This window comes from Pseudopodoces humilis, chromosome 1, assembly GCF_049639895.1.
Source record: "Pseudopodoces humilis isolate 2021_Gansu_Grassland_sample_001 chromosome 1, ASM4963989v1, whole genome shotgun sequence".
Taxonomy (NCBI): domain Eukaryota; kingdom Metazoa; phylum Chordata; class Aves; order Passeriformes; family Paridae; genus Pseudopodoces; species Pseudopodoces humilis.
Window position 1 is genome coordinate 99475879 of NC_142200.1, and position 21943 is coordinate 99497821.

The 21943-nt window shown below is 40.7% G+C and overlaps 1 protein-coding gene across 5 annotated transcripts in view; it reads right to left on the bottom strand.

The window, feature by feature from the left end:
- GLI3 (GLI family zinc finger 3) overlaps positions 1-21943 on the bottom strand; it is a 206183-nt gene that overhangs the window by 25333 nt on the left and 158907 nt on the right. For 4 of the 5 annotated variants that reach the window (XM_005529928.3, XM_088056135.1, XM_088056140.1 and 1 more), the window contains 3 exons: positions 18584-18800; positions 17017-17133; positions 15608-15748 (listed from right to left, as the gene is read on the bottom strand). In XM_005529928.3, coding sequence (XP_005529985.1) covers positions 15608-15748; positions 17017-17133; positions 18584-18800 — 475 coding nt within the window. The remainder of the gene's footprint in view (positions 1-15607; positions 15749-17016; positions 17134-18583; positions 18801-21943) is intronic. The other variant, XM_014258681.2, reaches the window with a different exon arrangement.

Here is a 21943-nt window from a genome sequence, read left to right on the forward strand (position 1 = left end):
ACAGAGCAAACACAGCTTTCTCATCAGGCAGGGAACCAACTCCCTCAGCCTGTATCTATTTCCAGGTTTTAGACAGCTTTTTGGTAGGCTCTGGTATATTCTGAGGAGTGAATGGAACTTATGGGATATTGCAGGGATTCTTTCCCAATAAGATCACATCTTGTTCTTGTTTCATTTAATATACAAATATTCACGTATGCAGTACAGTTCAGTCTGTTAGCAGCAAAATGCACTCCAGCAAGGGCAATGTTTTACAGCTCTCCCTTGATTTCCTGTGTCAGAGCATGCAGCTATAAAGCAATGGGCAGAAATCACATCTTTATTTGCTAAACCTGAAAATCTAATAAATGAGAGTCTGCCAGGACAGCAACACAAATGCTGTGGACATTAATCATTCCAGTTTTACAGTGGTAGAGAATCTGTTTTGATGATTCTCAGGTTTGTTTCTTCTCTGATGTTCTCTTCCGTAACTCTGTCAAAAATCAAGTGACTTGTTTTTCTTGGAACTTTTGTTCTTATATTACTAACTGGGACACTAATAGGTTAAGCTAGTATGGTACAGGAATTCCAGCTTTCTTTACTCCTTATTTTTTTCCCCAGCTGTAGAAAAGTAATTTTTCAATATATGCTGTCAAGATAACTGGGTTTTACCATTTTCTCCAGCACTTATGCTTTGTATCACATTTGCCTTAGTTCAAGCAAGGTATCACAGCTTCCTTACTTTAACAATGTTATAAAAAAAAAAAAAAAAAGCTCCACTTCCCTCTTCAACCACCTGCCCAATCTGTGACCTGCCCAGGGACAGGCTAATTGCATTTGCCTGAGGAGGCTGCAGAAGGAATTGGCAGTGGAAACCACAAGCCAAATGCTCAAGTCAATTGTCCTCAAACAGGGATGTTTTTGTTACATCTCTGCTCTCCAAGAAGGAGCCCTGCTCTCCTGAGAACTGCTGAAGCAAGGAAAGATGCAAAAGGGTTACATGAGGATGACAAGTTCTTGGGGCAGTGTAGGGCAGAAGTGCCCCTGCAGAGCTACTCGAAGAGTACAAGGGGCCAACCACAAGCTGGGCACTCCTGGTGTTTCTCCCAACACCTTCTCCTACCTGCTTGCAGTCTGCAGTGATTCCCAGCTCTCCTGGCTGCCCTCCCAGCTGCCTGCGCCACAGCGCTCCCTGCACAGCTCCTACAGGTTGTCTTACACCCTCCACACCCCTGCATGTGAGCTGGCAAACTCTTCTCCAACTTCCACTTGCTTCAGGATCTTTCTTGGTGTAGTCTGTTTTTGAACACACAGGCTGAGAGCTGCTCTGAGCATCTGAACTGCTGTGCTAACTGCACAAAAACCTTTTGTTGTAGGGTTTTTTCCTTTTTAAAAGGCAACATCACAGGTAGAACTCCATTATAACTTTCAACATCACCAAGACTCCAGCAATGCACAGAATTTACTTTTACAAAATTTAGCTTATATATTATATATGTGTGTGTGTGTCATATATGTGTGTCTTTGCCTCACTTTGTTTTTTTTTAACTCTTCACATTTAGGTCTCCCAGCTACATCTACATTTCACCTGCCTTCTATGTAAAGGACGTATGAGAAAAATATAGGGTAATTTGGTACCTGCAGCATAACAAGAGCCCCAAAAGAGACTACCAAGAAGAAAAGTAGAGGGAGAAAAAAAAAAAAGGTGAAGTGTGTACCAGTGATAGAGAATTCGAACTTGGCTTGAAACACCAGGGCTAGAAGAAGGAAGCTGATGAAGGCCATTTGCTGAAGGGTTTAAGACCCACTGCTGACTGTGATGAAACTGTGGTGTTGATCTTTATAGTGCAATAGCAAATGAAGGTGGTCTTCTCCAAAATCCTATACCCCAGCCCTGCACTGATGACCTTCAGCCTGTTCTGCCTGCTTTCCTCTCATTCTTCTCCATCACACATGCATCCAAGCTCTCCCCACAGGCTTTCTGAGAGGTGACTACAGGCAGGAATTCTACAGCTTGAGCTGCAGGAAGATCTCCTGCCTTCAGGAAACAGCTCTACAGCATGATTGCAAGGAGGTGCAATACTTGTTCAAGTCATATGCTCACAAGAGAGGAAATTCACACTGAAAGAGCTCCACATTCCCCTCAAATCCATTAGGCATTCCTCTCTCAAATTAGCCAAAGCAGTCATGCACAAACAAGAGAGGGCTTTTCCTACATGGGATGTAGGGAAGAGGGATGGGGAAGAGGGTGAAGACTGGCCAAACATCTGCCCTTCACTGGTTCCAAGACTGCCAGTCAATGTTGCCTAGGAAATGTACTGTCTGATACCTTCTAGGAGTGGCTGAATATGGAAGGAGAGAAAACCACCTGAGGCTCAACTTCTAAATTTTCTGCTTCATGATCTTTGCATTTAAGGATAAAAATTGATTTTACGTGCAACTGCTGGAGAATTTCCAGGAAAACCATGTTAAAAATCTCCCTCATAGGCAGTACCCAAGGCAAGCAATAGCTTACTCTTCTTTACAAACCTGAACTTGTGTACATCTGTGTACAATCTTTAGCAAAAACATACAGGACTTACCTTAAAAAAAAATTGAAAAACTTGAACAGCTCGACACTTAGCACTCCTACAGATGTGAGTATAACACACTTAAAAGCATATATTCTGTTTCTGGATTTTTCTCTCTGGCAAAGACAGACCACAGAGAACTCCTGCCAGCACACATGAGAAGGAAGTAATCATAAAGAGGCATTACAATAAGGTATTTCATCTTATTTGCAAATAGTATGAAGAGTGAAAATACCATTCCTGCTTTTGACAGAAGCACACCAGCACACACGAGGCAGAATTAAATACTTTGGATGTTTTCCCACATTTCTGCAGAAGACAAAGTCTATAGGCCTCCTTCCTGCCACCATAACTCATCTGACTTCAATGGAAATCAGACCTGCTGTATATATTAAACCTGAAATTAACTTTTCTCCCACCATATTGTTTGGCTTTGATAAATTCCAGCCATTGCTCCTGGCCAAAATGCACATATCCTGGTTCAGTGAGCTCTTATGGCAGCCTGGAGCCCATTAAATTCGATTGGGTCCAAACACACTGAGCTCTCTGCAGGAGTGAGGCTTTAGCAACTCTTATAGTTAGTTATTGAGCCATGGGTTCAAACCATGCTAGAAGTAATAATATTCTCCTTTAACACAGGGCATGTTCACAAGAAAGTAAAATTGGAAGAGATTCCTAATCTTTACATTCCATAGCACAGACAAGAGCAGTGGAGCCAAGAAATAAAAGCTTAAGAGTAAAGATGCCTAGAGAAGCAAAAAAAAAAAAAAAGGAAGAAAGTACCCAGCAAAATATCCCAACAACTGGTGCACCAAATGAATGTATAAAGAGAAATGTTTTATAAAAATTGTAATGCTGTAATGACAAAAATCTGTTAAAATTTACACTGCCTTTCAGTGCATGTGTTTGGAAATACACTGGACCAGTTTAGAAACAACAGACTCTTTGAGTTTAAATGTAACCTTCTATTCTAGCAGCTTTGTACAATTTCATATTAGCAGAGACAAACTGCTTAATTCCATGAACCAATTTAGAAACCTATGGAAGGCTATAGCAAGAGAAAATAAGGAAAAGCTAAAAAGTACCATTCAAATGAAATTTTGAATTCTTCCAAACTCCGGCAGTGGTACAATGGGTAAACTATCTATGAAGAAAGATTAGCAAAATAGCTGATCCTTTACAAGAAAGTTAAACCACTGTCCCTTTTGCTGAAAATCCTTTGCTCCTAAAGGGGATAAATAGCAAGGTAAGTGTCAGATATTTAAATGGGATCTGCATTTCAAGGTGCATTAAACATATGGGCACTAGTACTAAGCATGTATATAGGACTCGCTGAAAAACATGCACCCCCTTTGGTTTAACCTGGGACCAGATTTTGTAAAATCATGCATTTTCTTCTACTTTTAGTACTTTATTAATAAATACAGCACAGCTAATACAGATCCATTTAAAATGAAAGAAAATGTATTCCTCAGCAGGATCTTCCTGTGTAAATCAATCAGTAAATCCTTCTAATTTTTTGTAAAGAGAGCCCTTGTGCTTACCACATGGACACATACAAATTGTTTGTATGATTAAAATATCAGTGCTTTGTCTGCAGAAAGAGACTACTGAATAACAGCTTTTTTTTTCAATAAATGCGCATAGTGTCTCCTTATACATAACCTATGAAAGCTGCAGTTCATCTTAGAGATAATGCCTGATCCATGTTTAGCAATGAAAGGCACCAAAAACTTCTATAAAAACTGGAAATACAGTGACTTAAAAACACAGAACTTTCCACAGAAACTACAAAGAAAAATGCTGGTAGTGATAAGCAATGCCAAAATCTCCACTAGGCAATATGTGTTTTAACATTTCTAATCACAGAGGAGACCCTGGTAGAATTAATCCAGCCTCAGTAGCTGAGAGCAGCAGCAATGTGTTAAAGCCACAACATCACAACTGGAATGGGTGAAGTAATTTGGGCCCTTCCTCCTAACACCTCCAAGAAACATGTCTAACAAGCACATGCAGCAGTTTATTGCTGCCCTAAGACCTCCCTTGGATTTCTTTTACCGGACATCCACTTAGAATTTTCCTTTAGCATCCATGATAGGCTTAATCATCCCTGTCACATTCTAGCAAATTAGAACTTTGGAGTATCACCTAAAATACTTAGACAGGGCCAATTCTTTTCTGCCCCTGCATTCCACACACAAACTTTCATTGACTTCCAGTGAACTTACAAGGGTATTTGGTAACTAAAAATCAGTCCTAAATAGTCTGGTTTATCTCAAAGATTCCTATCTTCTCCTATATACCACCGTGGCACTGGCTGAAAGAGACAGACTTGTTCTGGCAGTCAAACACAGAAATCTGCAGCAGCAAAGCAGAGGGCAGTCCTGTATCTCTGTAACTCTTCCTCACGCAAAAACTATTCAGAACTGGAGGCTGGCACTTTCAGAATGTCATATAAAACACAATTCTTTGTTCAGGCTTTTTTTACTAACCGTGTCGGGATCCCCTTGGCAATTAATTTCCTGGCTGGTAAACCCTTGGCTCTGATCCATGCAGAGAGAGTGGCTGCACTGGAGGGAGGCGTGCAAGGCACATGCTCTGACTTTGCAAAATGAAATGGTCTCTTTATTTAAATGACAGTGGCCAAGCCTGAAAACTTTGTACTTGCCCTGCATAATGGAGTAAGCTAAGCTCACTGTTAAGCACTCTTTAAAGCCAAGTATAATGTGGCAAATGGTCAAACACTGCAGGCAGGGTTTTCTTGGTTATCTGAGGCAATATTACAAATAATATAGGCAAAATAAAGAAAAGTAAATACTACCCCAATGGCAGTGAGATAGAGGAATTGTACAATACATTGGTCGATAATTAGCACTGATAACAGTTTAAAGGATACAGCCCTTCACTTTAAGAAAACTTACTCTAACAACAACAAAATCACTGCATATCCACAGTGTATTAAGATTCTCTACTCTCAGCTCTTGTACAGAGGTACAGAACTCCTGTAGGAATCCTGCCTGATGCTGGTAACTGGCAAAACACTACAATCAACAGACCAGAGCTACAGCAGTGCTTCTCCCTAGCAGCCAGGCCAGGTGGGCTTGATCAGTTCTGACATAAATATGTTGTTTAAGATATTCAGAAAAAAAGGGAGAGAGAGGCTCCTATAGGTAGCCAAACTCTCAAAAAATTTTTTTCACTAAGTTTCCTTTTGTTTCAGACAAAGGATTTCACAGGAGAAAGAAAGTTGGTACCATGCTCACATGTGCTGTGAATAGTGAGATATTACCTTTTTAATTAATTCAGCCTAAACTAACGCAGTGGTAAGTAATGTGTTCCAATTCCTGAATTCCTCAAATTAGGGAGCATCAGAGCCAAATAAATATGGGAAAGATACTTGTCCTTCACGCTACCGAATCCTAAAATAACACACCACAACCTTCCCCTCTCTGGACCTCCCTGGATACATTCAAGGTGTGTTGCCCTTACCTGGCAGGAATCACTTCTGAGGTAAGGTGCTAACCAGAAGCAAAGGATGAACTTATCTGTACTGTGCTTCTCTCTGAAAATTTAGTGAGTGCCTACCTGCCGCTGTGCTGCTGCTGTTCTTTCTTTTCGTGCTTTCTTGGCACATGTAGGAGAGGATAAAAGCCTAATGGGTGCGAGTGTCAGCACAATATAAATTGCTGCAAGAAAAAACTTGATGCATGGCTTGGGATCTGAAAGAAGAATGTCCACCATTGTTTGTGATTATGGATCACATCACAATCTAATAGCAATTTTTATTTAATCAATAATTTCCATGCTGAACAGACAGCCCTGTTACAGAGAATCGACAAGCAAGTACTGATAGCGACTAGGCTTGTTATTAATCTTTACCCTGCCAACATTTCAACCAAACTACTGTAAAAAAGCACCACCAAGATGGATATAGAAGTAGGTTTTTGGGTTTTTTTTTCTCTTTATTTTCTCTTTTTCTTTCTCTCCCTCTCTTTCTTTATCCATTTATTCCTTTCGCTTTTCTTTTCTTTTTACCTACACAGTCCCATTACCCTTCTCCCTTTTCAGATAGGTAATGTTTCATACACTTTATATTCTAAGTTTATTTGAAAAACCTGGGGCTTGAATTGCACAAAAAGGCAATTCATATTAAGCAATTTCACAAATCAGTGGGACCTAGCCCAGTGCTGAGTGTTAGCCATTATAGGCTAATAAATCATACTTTCTCTTTGAGATGTCAATCGCCAAAGTGCTTTGTAAAAATGTTGGCATCTGTAATTCAGCGAAGCCTTTTCATCTTGAAATAAGATGCTCCAGACTGATAACAAGAATAATCCTCTCTTGATCAAAAAAAAAATCTGCATTTTACCAATTAAAGCTGCTGCCAGAAGCCAAACGGAGCAGCACTGAGACTCCACTGTAGTTTATCTCTGCTAAACACAAGGAGGGATGCAGTTGGAGCTTTGTTTCATTTTCAGCTTGACTACTTTATCTCACGGAGAACTGCAGCATCTCAGCCCTGCGATACACATAAGAATGGTATATGCAGACCTCATACCTACAGTGCAAGCCACCAGAGGACCCACTCCTGACAAAACCACCACCCATTCATTTTATAGATTAGGTACTCAACATCTTGAAGAAAAGTCACGCTCACACTTAAGTTTAAGCACGGGAAAGAATTAGATTTGTTTCCCCATGATAAAACGCTCATCTGCTTTTCATTTTTCTTTTTCTTTCTATTAAGAGGTTACACAAACAATAGAGACTGCAAAAATGAATCCATGCAGTCCAACCTTTTCTAAACCAAATTCATAAACTTCACTCGTGCCTGTATTTGAGTTGCCTATCTCTGCCTCCATTTGTACATGCTGATCTGCCACTTCTGTCTCAGAAAAAGCACTTCCACATGCAGCTGAGCCAGCACTCACAGATACCCATTTTTCCCAGGACTGGTTTAGTATGGGTAGATTTTTCTGGTAGAATACGGGTGACAAAAGCAGTGCAGAGACATTCCACACCAAACACAAGGTAGATCTCTCACCTAATAACACAGGCTATGTAACAAAAAAATCAAATCACTTAACAGAAGCAAGGCATGAAAAAGCTGAACAGAAAGAACAGCTCTGTCCAGGTGAATCTGCTTTGTCTTGGCCCTTTGGTCAGGACTGAAAGGTACCTGAAGTCCATGCACAAACCCAGCCCACCTGCAGCTCTGAGGCAGCAAAATTACAGCAGAGACGGACTTCAGTTTTCTCTCTTCTCCATGATATGCCAACAAGGGTCAGGAGACAAAGAGTCAGAATAGTTTGCGGCTTTTCTCTTGTCTATGTGTTTGTCACTCAGTCAGCATGGGCTCCCCTGAGACTTGGCTGGCAGCTTCTTATCCTACATTTCTCCCCAAAACTGGAAGTCACCTATAAAATATCAATAACTTGGAAAAGTTCACCAGCTGAACTCTCAGGCAAACACTTCAAGTAAATATATATATGCACAAACCACCTAAATAGTGCTGTGTGATTTAAAGCACAGACCGAAGTCAAGCCTTGCACAACCCTTTCCATCCCAGTGCCCACTCACTATGGGTAGAGTAGGTAGAGTAACTTCCCAGGGCACAGGAGGATCACTGTTCATTCCTACCTACAACAGTGAAAAAGATGTGTTATTTAAAGGACGTGCCATAGTTTAGCAACCTCTTTCAGGGATACCAATTCAAAGACAATGACTTTGGCAATTCATATGAACAGAAGCCACAGCAGCAGCAGACTAACAACAAGTTTTCGTAATGCTGTGAAAGAAATGCTAATTACAGAGGAATTAAAATTTAAAAAATGATTACATTTCTCTCTCTAAATCCCCTCTTAATACTTCACAGATTAGCGTGGATTTATTTTGTTGTAAACCTTTCTCTATCAAAAAAGAAATCCCCATGTTATTTTTTTCCCCTCTTCTTCTCTGTGATTCATCAAAAGCCAGACTCTAGGCAGGGAGACTGCTGATGCACTTGTGTAGTGGAGTGCTCAAGAGGACCTAAGCCAAAGCACAGCTGGCCTTTGGGTCAAGCCCACAGCGGATAAGATCTCTTCACAAGGCAGCACCGATGACTTTTATCACTGCTGGAAGGCAAAGGGCATCGCGGTGACTGACGAAGAACAAGGATGTGCTGAGAAGCACAAGCTCGGGCCACGCCAGAGCCTGGGGGCTACTGAGGCTCCAGAACAGCAGTGAGGTCTGTCTGTGGTTACTTAACCTTAAAACCCAACAGCACTTACATGGACACCTCTGATGGGGGGTTAAAGACTTGCTTAATTTAAACAAGCCTGTGTTAGGTACCCAGACAGAAACCGAGCGAGAATGAACATGCTCTCAAGGGCACAGATCTGCTTAGCAGCTTTGCTATGCCATCTAATAAATTGCTGGCCTACAAACAATTCAACAATTCCGGCACAGTTCAAAAGGATGGGCTCAGCAGCTTATAATCCATCACAGTAAGGTGGTGTCTTAATTAGAAATCAGTCTTTAAACAGGTAATGAGGAAGAGATTTCAAAATCTAAAAACTTCTCTACAGATGTCTCTTATGATTATTTGCTATAATCTCTTCTTCCTTTCCTTTGTACCCTCACAGCTACATAGATCAAATACATCGAGGGGATGGACAAACTGAAAAAAAGCCATCCTATGGCACTTGCTTGCCAATGAAACAACTCCCTGCCTTCTCCAAGTTGTCCCAGCTTTCAGCCCAAGCCTTGGGCTTTTCTCACTTGAAAGACTGATTTTTTTTTTCCACAGCACTCCTTCTCCAAGTACGAGTTAGGGTCCAGACCTCAGTGAGTAAAAAATAAAACAAGATGAAACAGAATAAAACCACCAACAAAACCCCCTTTGCTGTTGTACGTCGAACATTCTCCTTTTGTCAGGAAAAAATGATTACTATAATGGATTTCATGTTCTTATCTAGTCTTTACTCTTTTCAATTTTAAGGAGACATTCCTGAGCCTTTCATAGCAGTAGCTGTCACTGCCATGCACAATGAGCTTGTGAATGGGCTGAGGCTTCTCTATGTTGCTGTGCTAGAGCCAAATAAAACTATAATGAAAATGCACCAAAAACTGCCTCTGCAAAGAAGAATTAAATATTAAGTAAACTCCTGAACATATTTTGAGAAGCACACAAACTGGGATGCGTAATTACAGCCCTTTGGGATTGTAAGGGACTTGCTTCACAAAGCTGAGACTTCACCTGCCCCACAACCAGCAAGCACACCTCCAGGACCCAGAGAAAATACACCGTTAATGCATGAAGGATAATCTGTTTGTGTGCAATTGCCTCCGTTTGGGTGCAGATGCCTGCTCACACTGCTGCACCCAGCACCTGCTTGGCTTTGGCAGCTTTGGGGCCCTTTGCTCACAGGGCAGTTTCTCCTCTTTCAAGTGGTGGGCAATGTGCAACTCTCAGGGTCACTTACAGGTCTGCTTCAAAGTAGCTGATATGCAGGGGAACTGCTTTAATCTGGCTTACCCTCCTATTGCAGTTGGATCTTTGTTTAGAGAAGAGCAGTGAAGCTCTCTCCAGTCCTTACCTACAGCTCTCCTACAGGAGAGGAGCTGAGGAAGAAGCCACAAGCCAAAGCCAGCACAGTAACAGAGGAAGTGGGACTTTCAAATCTATTGACTTTGAGTGTTCTTATTTCTGGGCATCCAAAATCACTCACTGTAAAGTGGGCTAATCCTTCAGAGCGGTGTGTTCCCCACCTCCTGATATTCCTAAGTGTTCTGAGGTGTGCAGAATTGATTAAGGTACCTCACAGATGCTGTAAATCTAAGCAGAGATTGGATGTGGGCACAACTTGGGGTTTTGGTAGGTGTCCATGGATTGCTGGCCAAATTCTGTCGGTCAGGGTTGAACTCACTGTTTTCTGCAGGAACAGAGAGCAAGAACATTAAGAAACTCCAGTCTCAGAATTGCATGTAATGGTTCTTTTGGGTACCCTCAGTGCACTGTGATGCCTTGGGAACACCTGAAAAACACAGGAAGCTGCCCTCTGGTGCAAGAAGAGAACCATATGGAGCAGTACGATCCTCAGGGAGTGCCAGGGGAGTACTCCAGTCACCAGGGCTTTGTAAACAGGCAGGAAGACCTCAGTAAATGGAATCCTGAATGTCTATCCATTGCTGATAGTTTAGGGCTTTTTGATCTCATCTAATCAAATGTAACAACAATGAAAGAATTTTATTGCTGCACAATTCAGGAGAAAACACTAACAAAAAAATAGCTCCACAGTTCTTCAAGCATGTTTTTGAATAAAAAATAATTATCATCAAGGCTACGCAGCAAGGGGGATGAGAAATAGGCAGCACTGCATTTTTCTGATTGCCATTGTATTAATATTTAACAATAAATTCAGTCATTTCCTTGAAGGATAATTTTCTTAAATAAACTTTTATCTTTAGCGTCTAACCCTTTTGCAATACTTTATTCTTAACTGATTTCTGGGGGAGAAAAAGGGACAAACTGCAACAAAAAAGCAGATTTATAAATATATACAATATCTTATTAGCTTCTAGGCGCTCACATATTTAAAACAAACTTGAGCTCAGCTAAGCCCAATTATAATATCTCACTGGGCAGAGAAATTAATTAAACAGCTAAATGATAAAGACCCCAGCAGCAAACTGAGGCTTTAAAATAAATAATATCTTTTTTTAATTTTTTGAGGAGAAGAAAAAAGGGAAAGAAAGAAGCCTGTAACAGACATTTCAAACATTAATGTAACAAGGCTTTTCAGGAGTGCAATGCACTGTAAATAAGACTACCTGGCGGGAGAATGCCTTGGCAGCTCTAACGTGGCTCACCAACTTTGTGTCTTGCTAATGTGCAACACACGCACCCCTTTTGCATCAACTTCAAATAACCCTGGGATCTCAGCAGTGCAGCTCAGCAACAACCAGAACAAGGGCAGAACTTGTCAGGATTTAAGAGCTTTCAGCAAAACCCTTCAATTGCAGCCAGTACCCTATTCCATAGAAGGATATCAATTATAGATAGTGACTTGCTTTAGCAGCGCAGTCGGTACTGTCAGACGCTAGATAGACAACCATGAAGAATCATGAATCTTTCTATTAACTGCAAGAGAAGGAGGGGGGGAGAGGAAGGATGGATAGGTGTTATAAATAAGGCAGAGCGTCTGATGGTTTAACACCTTGCCTTTTGGTGCATGCATCATGAAAATTTAACCATGCTGAATTCTAAGTGGCTCATATCACTGGAAAATAAGAGCACCCATGCCAAAATCATTTCAGTGTCAGACCCTTTTGGGTGGGTCAATAATGTTTCTTTTAGGTAGCTTTCCAGTTATTTATTCATAGCAGCTCAGGTTCTGTTCATAAATTAAGTCAGAAAACATTGGGACCAAAGAACACTTTCAGTGGCACCCACATTTTACACTAATAACTGCAGGACTTTGCTACAGAAATGCAGAAAATGACATCAAATACTGATGACTACTGTGCACAACATTGCAATTTCTACTGTAAAGCTATACCACATATTTAGACACAGATTTTGTTTGCATTACCATTTAATACATGCTATGTCACAAATCACGTTGTAATGCTGATTTAAGTGCAGTTGATTTCAAAGTAAATCAGGTCTCAAAATTCTCCAAGAAATAACAGAGCTATTAGACAGAAGGACCAGAATATACATGAACTCATATTTACCTTTTTCAAAACACATGAATATGTCCTTGTGTACACTCCATAGAGGGATAATGACATCTATACCATGAACTGTATGCACTGTGTATTGTAGAAAAGCTTTTCTAAGCTCTGTTCAACCTGGCATGACTGGAGTTCACACAGAGCTACCTAACCCTTCAGGAAACAAAACAAACAGCTTGCATCTCTTCCCTTAACACTGCAGCTCCTCTAAAATGTCAGTGCGTTGGGAAGCAAGGCTTGGATAACAGTCTGTCCTGTGCCACTGGACATTCTGGGTCTGATCTCTTGCTATTGTACATGGTTATAACCATACAGAAAGATGGCAGATGTTATTTGGATTAGTCTTGCTAGGGCAATTTAACCCTTTATTACTTTTATCTATGCCAGTTGCCCTTATCTTGGTGATTACTACCCCACAGCAGAATCAACAAAACCCGATGGTTATCTATACTTTTGACATCCGGCCCAGCACCTTACTTCCAAACCTTCAAGCTCTTCAAGCTCAGCTGGAGCAGCTCAGGCTCTCTTGAGTCTGCCAGTGGGTTGGGGTTCACTGAGAGAGCAGCAAACTGTGCAGCCAGGAGAGGCATGGTGGCAGAACTCTGCTGCTAGATCAGGTAGCTCCTGACAGCACAAACAGCTCGATGCACGTGGCCCCGGAGCCGCGGGGTGAAAGACCTCGTGCCCGTGCCAGCTGCACTCCTCCTCCCATGTCTGAGCAGCCCCTGGCATTGTGAGGTTCTGGGCTTGGGGAGGCCTCCAGCTGCTACCACAGTGTCAGGGCTGTGGAGCCAAGCGTGCTCACGGGCCCCGAGACACACACCATGCCTGTGCCGGTTTGGGCACACACATGCACATGCCACACACACAGCACTCAGAACTGGGCTGACACTGGTTTAAGCGCAGCTACAGCAATTTGTATCTACTTGGATTTACCTACAGTATTTGGATAGGAGGCACACATGAACCACGTATTTTAACTTTTTCAACTTAGATTTTCAAGGACCTAATACTCAGGGATGGAACACTTTCTACCAGAGTGACACACCTAAGCAAAACCAGGACTGCCCTCCCGTGAAGCCCTACTGAGACCAGACCTCATTTCCCTAGTTGCTGCAGATGTACATCAGAGGGCTGTGGCAATCAAGGGCAGACAAAATGTGCAAAAGGCAGACTGGGGTGAGTGGCCAGGCTTTCAAACAGAGATAGATGTCTAAAGCCCTTTGCAATTCTGGGCAGAAATAACTCGCTCGAGTCCCCACAGCAGGGCTCTGCCAGAGCAGCAAAAGAAATCACAAACCATGGCCCCATCACTGAATCCCGCTGACTCTTACAGCATGATTTGTGCTACTTAGATGTGATGGTTGCCATGATGAATTTATTGTCTTCAGGGTATGGAGTCAAGTCTTGCACCTTGTAATCCTAAACACCATCATAACATACCTGAATCCTGAGCCCTGCCAAAAAGAACTCCCTTTCACAGAAAAACTTTTTACATTCCTTTTCTATGTCTAGAGAAACTTGTTTCAGACGTTGCCATTGTTCAGAAGCATAAGAAATACACTTTTTCAGTCTTGCTATTGGCCATTACAATGCAGGCAGATTTGCTATAAAAATCACACCAAAACCAACAAATTAACTTTAAAATTAAACTCCAGAAGAGCTAAACTACCACCCTGTCAAATTAATTCACCTTCAAATACAAAACACAAGCTATTAGCTAACATGCTGGACTTCCATTAAGTTTTACACCTGGAACATCAAAAATCCTTTTTCTTTTTTTTATTGCCAAGGGTACCTTTATTCTGAATTTCTCTTTTATTTCATATATTTTTGTGTATATTATTTATCAACATAATCATCATCATCACTGGGATCTCTTCTGAATACTGAAAGGTTTTCCAGGCATCATAAATAGCAGATATAAAGACTCTTCCTATGCAGAGCCCCATATGATGTCTGTTTGGTCTGTTTAAACAGAATCAATTCAAAGACCAACATCTGATCTTTTAATTTACATATGTCAAACCACTTGCAGAAGCCATTCATATGGCATTTCTTCCCCAAAAGGTACTGTGACACCAAAACAGTTTCTCCACATATTTAAATTTGCCCTATTCAAATGCTAGGGAATTATGTGTGCAAAATGTCTCAAAGAATTCTTGGAAAAATGTCACATTTTGGCTACTATTCTAATTGTTGATAGTCTTTAATTTATCATTACTGTTGTTACTGCTGCTGCTACTACTTAATAAGAACCTGAAAATACATCTTGATGAATAACTGCAACACCAAGAGGTTCTCACACTCCAGCAAGTGAAAGCTGACATTGCTTTACTAAAGTCAACTTTGCAGGATAAGTTGACCATTTGGCACAGTGTTTGGAAATATATGGTGGGTTTGTTTTTATTTATTTTGTGTGATAAAGTGGATTTTTCAACTAGCTATTTCACAACTACTAGCCACATTCTGCAATAGATTTTGCATGATCTCCAGTCATGTATGAAACGGTTTTCTAAACTAAATACAATTCTGTCACACTGCTCATTTGCTGAAGATGTTCCTCTCTATTCTGTACTAAGAATTCAATTATTTTTCAGAATATTTAATATGTTCTATGATGTCAGTAAGTAAGAGAGGTCCTGCTAATTAAGGAGGTTAGAATTGCAGGGGATTGTACTTGTCAGGTTGTGTTCTGGATTTTGGTCACTCACTTTCTATCTTACAATACTGTCAAAGAGTACAAATTGTTTATTTGGGAGAGGTGGAAAAAAGGAATAAAAACAAAGGAAATAGAATTTATATTTGGTGTAGTACAGAAAAGATTATAGTTTGCTTTTCCTAAAATGACTGAAGTAACTCGGTCCCCATTTATTTAGCCAAATAATCCCTTTCAGTTTACACACAACAGTAAATTGATAGCAAAACCTCTCTTAGGGAAGGGAAAAATTTCCCCTCACCCATTTCTACTGTTACAGCCCCTTTGGGGAGAAAAAAATCAAACTTGGCTAAAGGTTAATAATCATTCATGTCCAGCTTACTATTACTCAATAACTATCAAAGTCTCTAACTCAAAATAGCGTTTGCTGGCTTACAGGATCAGAGCCATTACAATCTCTGTGGAAGACTTTATTGAATTTTACACTAAGCTTTAGCTGACTGAACAGGTCAAGCACTGTGGCTTCGAGTTTTCTTTATTCTCAGAAACTCATAAACCCCTCTCCAGTTTGCAGCTCTGTTAGCTAAGAAACTTGACTCAGCATAGGGTCACAGAACCTGACCCCCATGAAAAAGGTCACGTAGTTTTAAAACCTAGTTCCTGAATACCATTAACTTACATGCACTAGCTGTTCCTGCGTGTCAAACTCCCGGGAACAGCCTTCCCAGTGGCAGTTTGTCTCATAGACCACTTCAGGCTCCTGTTTGCTTTCATCTTTGTCCCCTTCCTCCTTTACCAAGGTCATTCCTTCTGGCTGTTCCTGGAGAGAGGAAGAAAACAGGGGTGAGAAGAAGAGAGAGGAAATTCTGAAACTGAGGAGGAAGAAAAGTGAATTACTTCAGCATTAAAAGAAAGATGATGGGGGTGTGTGTGTGGAGGAGGCGGGGGAGGGAGTTTTATTTTACTCTCACTTCACTATGCTACTCCATTCTACAAAATACAGAAGCCCAAAACAGGCCTGATAAGCCAGAAGCCATTTGCAAACTATGCACATAAAATAAATTCTTCGTTCCCTTTACATTTCAATTTAAAATAAATTATAATGGCCTGTTTTCCCTCACACTTTATTTAAGCACCTTGTTATTTGTGCACCTGGCTTTCATGATTCGGTGACACTGCTAATGTGAAAGGCACTATTCAGTATAGTTGAATTAATTGGAATTTGATTTTAGTACTAGGGTTGGACAGAAATTGGATCACCAGTAATCCAGTGTGTTTCCATTGCTAAAACAGTAACAGGTTTGCATGCTAAAACCTTTCCAAGAGCAGACTGGTAATTTTGGAGTTACTTGTTAGTCTATTCTTGGCCTTAACATGTGCATAAAAGGGGTGAGCAGGGGAAGAAAGTATTTCATTTTGGGGTTAGGATTTCCCACCTCTAGTTCATCAGGGTGCCTCAATCTCCTTGTTATTTGCTGAGGGTAAGAATCAGATGTTAGTGTAAGCATTTGGTTCAGATTATGCACTCCTGCTATTTTTCTATTTCAAACCTGCTGAAGGATTTAGGCCTCTGCTTTGCTTTCATGGATTCACTCGCAAGACTGAGGCTCTGATTCTCATCTCCCCTGAGTCATTGTAAATCAAGAGTCACTCTACTAAAACCAGTGGCTTTAACTGGTATAGAAAGCACAGCAAACAAGACTGGAGCCCAACACTGGAGCCTCAATGCAGTACAGTGCTAAGACCCAGTAAAAGTCAAGGTGGCCTTAAGTATTTCTGCTGAACAGAAAACACGTTCTTAATAAAGACCTGAATGTCTCTTGTTCACTTTTCCGTGGCAGAGCGTTGAGTGTGCTCTGACTGGTCAGAGGTGTCTCTCCATCAGCCTCCTTCCCCTCTGCCCTCATCCTGCCACAGACCCTGCTCCCCAGGAGCTGCTCCTTTAGCCCCGACTACTGCGAGCAGAGGCTGCCCGTGTGCGCAGCACACGAAGTGCAAGGAGCCTGAAAACGTGTGTGTCACAGGAAAAGTTAATTTTCCCTCCAGCAACAAGAGGAAAGGCTCATGACTGGAACCTGGCTGCCATACCTGCATGCTTCCAGCTCCTGGGCTCGGGAGATCCTCGTCAGGCTTTATCTTGGAGCGCTTGTTGTGCATGGGGTCTCCTGTGCTGCTCACTGCAGATTCACTGGTGGGTTTATTCTGCTGCAGGCAGGTGGGTTTTTTTTTTCCCCCCAGAAGAAGACAAAATTAGACTGCAATAAATATGTGGCTCCAAACAAAAATACACAGCATCTGCTCAGTGACTCTGTATGGAGAAGCTGCACTGTTAATTGTATTGGATATGCAATTAAATTGTTCTTCGATTACATAGCATTAACTCATGGAAGAGCTGCATTGCTCAACCTTGTAGCAGAGCAGGGAGGGAGTGGGAGGGGAAGCATTTGATGTAATTTCTTGCTAAAAACTTACGCTGGGTGTTTTTCAGAGCAGCGAGAGGTAGTAAGAACTTGATTTTGCACATAATTACAACTTTGGAAAGGCAATTTTGAAAAGGAAAATCACTGCATGCTCAAACAAACACAAGAGAAACATTTATTTTTTCACACTTGAAGAAAAGGTTTTGCATTTAATATCTGCGCACAAGATTTCAGCTTCTTCACTATTTTTCCCAATATAATGGGTGGACTGGAGGAAGAGCTGAATGCTAGTGTGAGACTGAACCAAAAAAATCCTAGATGAAGTCCTGGATTCTCACAAGTTAATAGCAAAATAGCTGACATAAACAGGCCAGAATCTTGTTTTTCTCTTGTTGTGCTCGACTGAACACCATTATCTACACCTGCAAATGGATCTTGTAGGAATCGAGAGATCCTTTAGTGATATCTGAACTTGCAGGGACCCCACAAAAAATCAATACGTTTTCTACAGCAGTATGTTCTTCCTCTACATTTGTAAAAGCTAGCCAGGAGATAAACAGCTTCCAGACTGATAAATAACATATCCCAGGTCATCTAGAAACAAACAGCACTAGTTAATAACAGGCAAATCACAAACCGTGTTAAACTCCATATTAGGGGCCTGATTCACTGCTGCTCATTCCCAGCTTTTGAGAATACACCTTATGGAAATGATTCATTCAAACTCACTAAGTCAAATTTTTTCACAAATCAGAGAAAAAAACCTTCAATCCTCTTCACTGTCTCCGAGTTACTCTCTTGTTCACTGAATTACTTGCTTCAGGTTACTCACAGCTGTACAAGGAGGGCAGAATATGACCCTGTATATCCTAGGGTCAATCTGATTTGGAGCTGAAGCTGCTGATCTTTAAAACATTGGTTTTTTGATGTGTTTTGCCTCTTTTCTTACTCCCCACCTCTACTAGGCTCTTGCATAAGATCGAGGAGAGGCAGTATGGAACAAGAAGCTGCTGCAGTACACTGGAATGTTTATGAGGACTAAAAAGCACACTCCCAATCAGGAGCTGCACCAACGCTCCCGTGATTCATAATGCAGCGACTGCAAACACTAGAGCTACAAGAAGACTGCTATCGACAGGTCTCAGTGACAGAGGTGATTAATTGCCATCCAGACAATGCCATTTATTTAATTTTTAAATTAATGGGGTGCAAAACTTTCTTTTGTTGTCTCTCACCTGTGTGGACTCAGAAGGTCCAGAGCTGACCTGGACAGGGTTCAGGACACTGGGGATGCCAGGGATGGGTCTCTGGGTAGGAAAAGTTGGAGCAGGATGGATGAGTGGAGGGCTGTGTCCAAAGGCTGAACCTAGGGTTTGCTGACGACTTATAATTTGCTGATGCATTTGCTGGAGGGATACTGGTGTAGGAGGGTATGTGAAACTCAGAGCAGGGCTGAATTTGGGAGAAAAAGGAGGGAAGAGGGAGGAAAAAGATGAGGATCATTATGGTAAGGAACCATACAGATTAAAACTTTAAAACATATTTGATATCTTTAAACTACTTGAAGCCAGATTTCCCCCTCCCCCTCATATCCCCTTCATGCCCCAAAGGATGATAAATCCTGATTTTAAATCCAGGCCTGCCCTGGATTTACTAGTGAGTACAAAAATGATACCAATAACAAAACATAACATTTTTTCCTAACCTCTACCAGGAAACCACAGAAAGCTGACCGAAATAAAATTCAGAAAAACTGAAATAAAAGGCAGGCAGTTCAATAACAGCTATTTATTGCAATAACAAACTTTATATAAAGAAAAAGAATGGGTGCCTACATGCTTTATAGTACTTTTATTGATAATGCAGTTCCCCTATGTTCGCGTGTATGAAGCAGTTCCTTTAATCTTGGCTCATGCTACTCTCTTTCATATGTCTCTAGATCTTATTACAAGAGGAGAGAAAATCAATTGGTTAAATGCGTTCTGAACACCATGCTTGTCATATCACTCATTTGTTTGCAAAGATGGAAAGCTCAGTTCATCCAGAATGTCACCTAAAGAATTTCCATCAGTGCCGTTTGGTTACAGAAACTGATGGATTAACCTTTCCCCTTTGAAATTGGTGATCAATGACTTCCAATGTAGAAATATTCCAATGGGAAAGCACTTCTCCTTCTTCCAGTAAAACAACATTAAATGTCTATTAAAGCCCATTATGCATGTTAATACCTGTCATCACTTCATTACTTCACCGTATTTCCCAGACCACAGTGACTTAGAAGGAAATTACGCTGCCATCTAAGGACCTGTTCCGTGGGTAGTGCAAAAGCATTCTTTGTGTCACACTTGAGAAATAAATGGTGTGGAACTAAGTCTTCACACACAGGAGTAAGAGATCCTCCTGTAAATATTTGCCAATAACTTCAAGCCATAAAGAGAAAAAAAAAAAAGAAAAATAATTTCATTGATTAAAAAAAAAATACACTGAACTATCAGAGTTCAAAAAAGCCACAGGAATATAAAACATTTGGTCTCCAAAGAGAGAGGTGTGGGCATTATACCTTCCAAGAATCAAGGCTTCTTCTAATGTCAAATTTATCCAAATTAAGAGTCCGGAGTCTTAATTGCTGTTGCTGCTAAGTACATTAACTGAAAATACTGTAATACAAAAAGCCAAAATAATTTCAACCATTTTAAGTAATAATTCCACAAAAATTCTCTGTTCATTAATATGACTATACATTTTGTCTGTTTGAGTACAGTCCATAAAAAGATAGCTTCAATGTGATTACATTACTATTATTCCTGGTGAGAACTCTGCATTACAATAGTTTGCCCATTTAGGACAGAATATCATTAAGAATACCCTGGGAGAATTTTACTGGTCTTTAAGGAACTCCCTTTTCATTCTGCATTGTATTCCTTCTAATAAAGGGAGGCAGAAACGTAGTGAAAACAGTAATTGTTCACAGCAAGAGTTAGGGAGAAATCAGTAATAATATTCAGTTATTGAAGCTCTATAGTCCCTGCTAGTGTTCCTGTAAGCAACCATGAATGATTACAGCACGACTTAGCTAAGGTAGCCACTATGGATGATTAATAGGACATTAATCAAAAGATGCATATCAGGCTCAGAATTTGTTCACAAGCTTTCTTCTAATAGCTGATTTCATGTTCACTGAGCTCTATGCCAGTTTGTTCAATTTATTCTTCAGTGTACAAGCCATTCATCAAAGAACATAATGATTTAACACCCCTTTTCCTTTTTAGTGAACAAACATTACTAAGTGTAACTACTCTGGTCTGTTCATTAAAAAAAACACAATTACACTGCCATACATGAGGTTGAAAAAAAAAATAAAGCCTCCTTACTATAACCTGGTCTTTTTTGCTTCCACACATACACTGAGTTCACCTCAGACACTCAAACACTAGACGGCACCATCCTGAAGATGCAGTCAAATTCACCAAGATCAACAAACACGAGACACAAACAGTTTGGATGAGGTATTTTATTTCTTTCTCTGTGAGTGGTTAAAGCCTAGGAGACTTTCACCCTTCAGATGAGTCAGTTTAAAAGAAAAAAAAAAAAAAATTGACTGATTTCATTGGCAGTTCCAAGCACATAGACACACTGGAAATACAGGTTGAGTTTTGGGGATTTTTTTGACTTTTTTTTCCCATTTGACCATGCACAACAATACTTAGCTTTTCAAGTCCTGGTTCAAAACTTCTGTCATGTCTTTCAGACCCTACATGCTAAAAAGACTATGGTATGACTCAAGCAGTGCAGTGCTTAAACATTAAGTAAGTATACTTGTTATTCCCCCGCCGACATAAATTAAAATGGCCTCCACCAAAAGGATAGATTTTACCTGCTAGAGATGTCCTTTTTATCTACATCTATCTTAACACTGTATAAGCAGTATCCACAAAGAGGATGCTAAGCCAGGCACTGACAAAATTTTAAAGTACAGTATAGGAGACAGACATTGTCTTAGCTAGAAGTCCTTACTGGAAAACAGTGACACCAGCAGCAGATGCATTAAGACAAAGCTGGACAGATGTGCTAGGGGAAGGAGGAATCCTTTTTTCTTTAGTATCTTTCTTTTACCCTGTGCTCATCAGCAAGGGCTGAGTCTAAGGGACTAGGATTTTCCTATGGAGCCTGAAAACCTGCACTTCATTCCCTCTACCTCCAAACTTCAAACATCTCAGAATGAAATGAAAAGGTGATTGTGAGGGAGCAGAGGAATAGCCAGCACAGCTAAGGGGAGTAACTCAGAAATGGAGACAATGGTTCAGCCATCAGAGTGACTTCTTAAATAGCTCAGATAGCTGCCTTCAAATAACAATTCTCTCCAGCTATTTCTGGAGAGCTCCTCATAAGGCAAGTTGACCTGGCTGGGTTTAATGTCATTCACATGCAAGATGCTGTCACTGGGCAGCCTGGAAGGATTTTTCTGATTTGAACAGATCAGAAGGTTCTGAAGAGAACAGAAGGTGGTAGGTCTTTCTCTGCCTTTCAGAAACCATACAATGAAGTTAATGTTGAGGGCCAAAAAGCAGAAAAATAAATCAAAGCTCTCAACATTG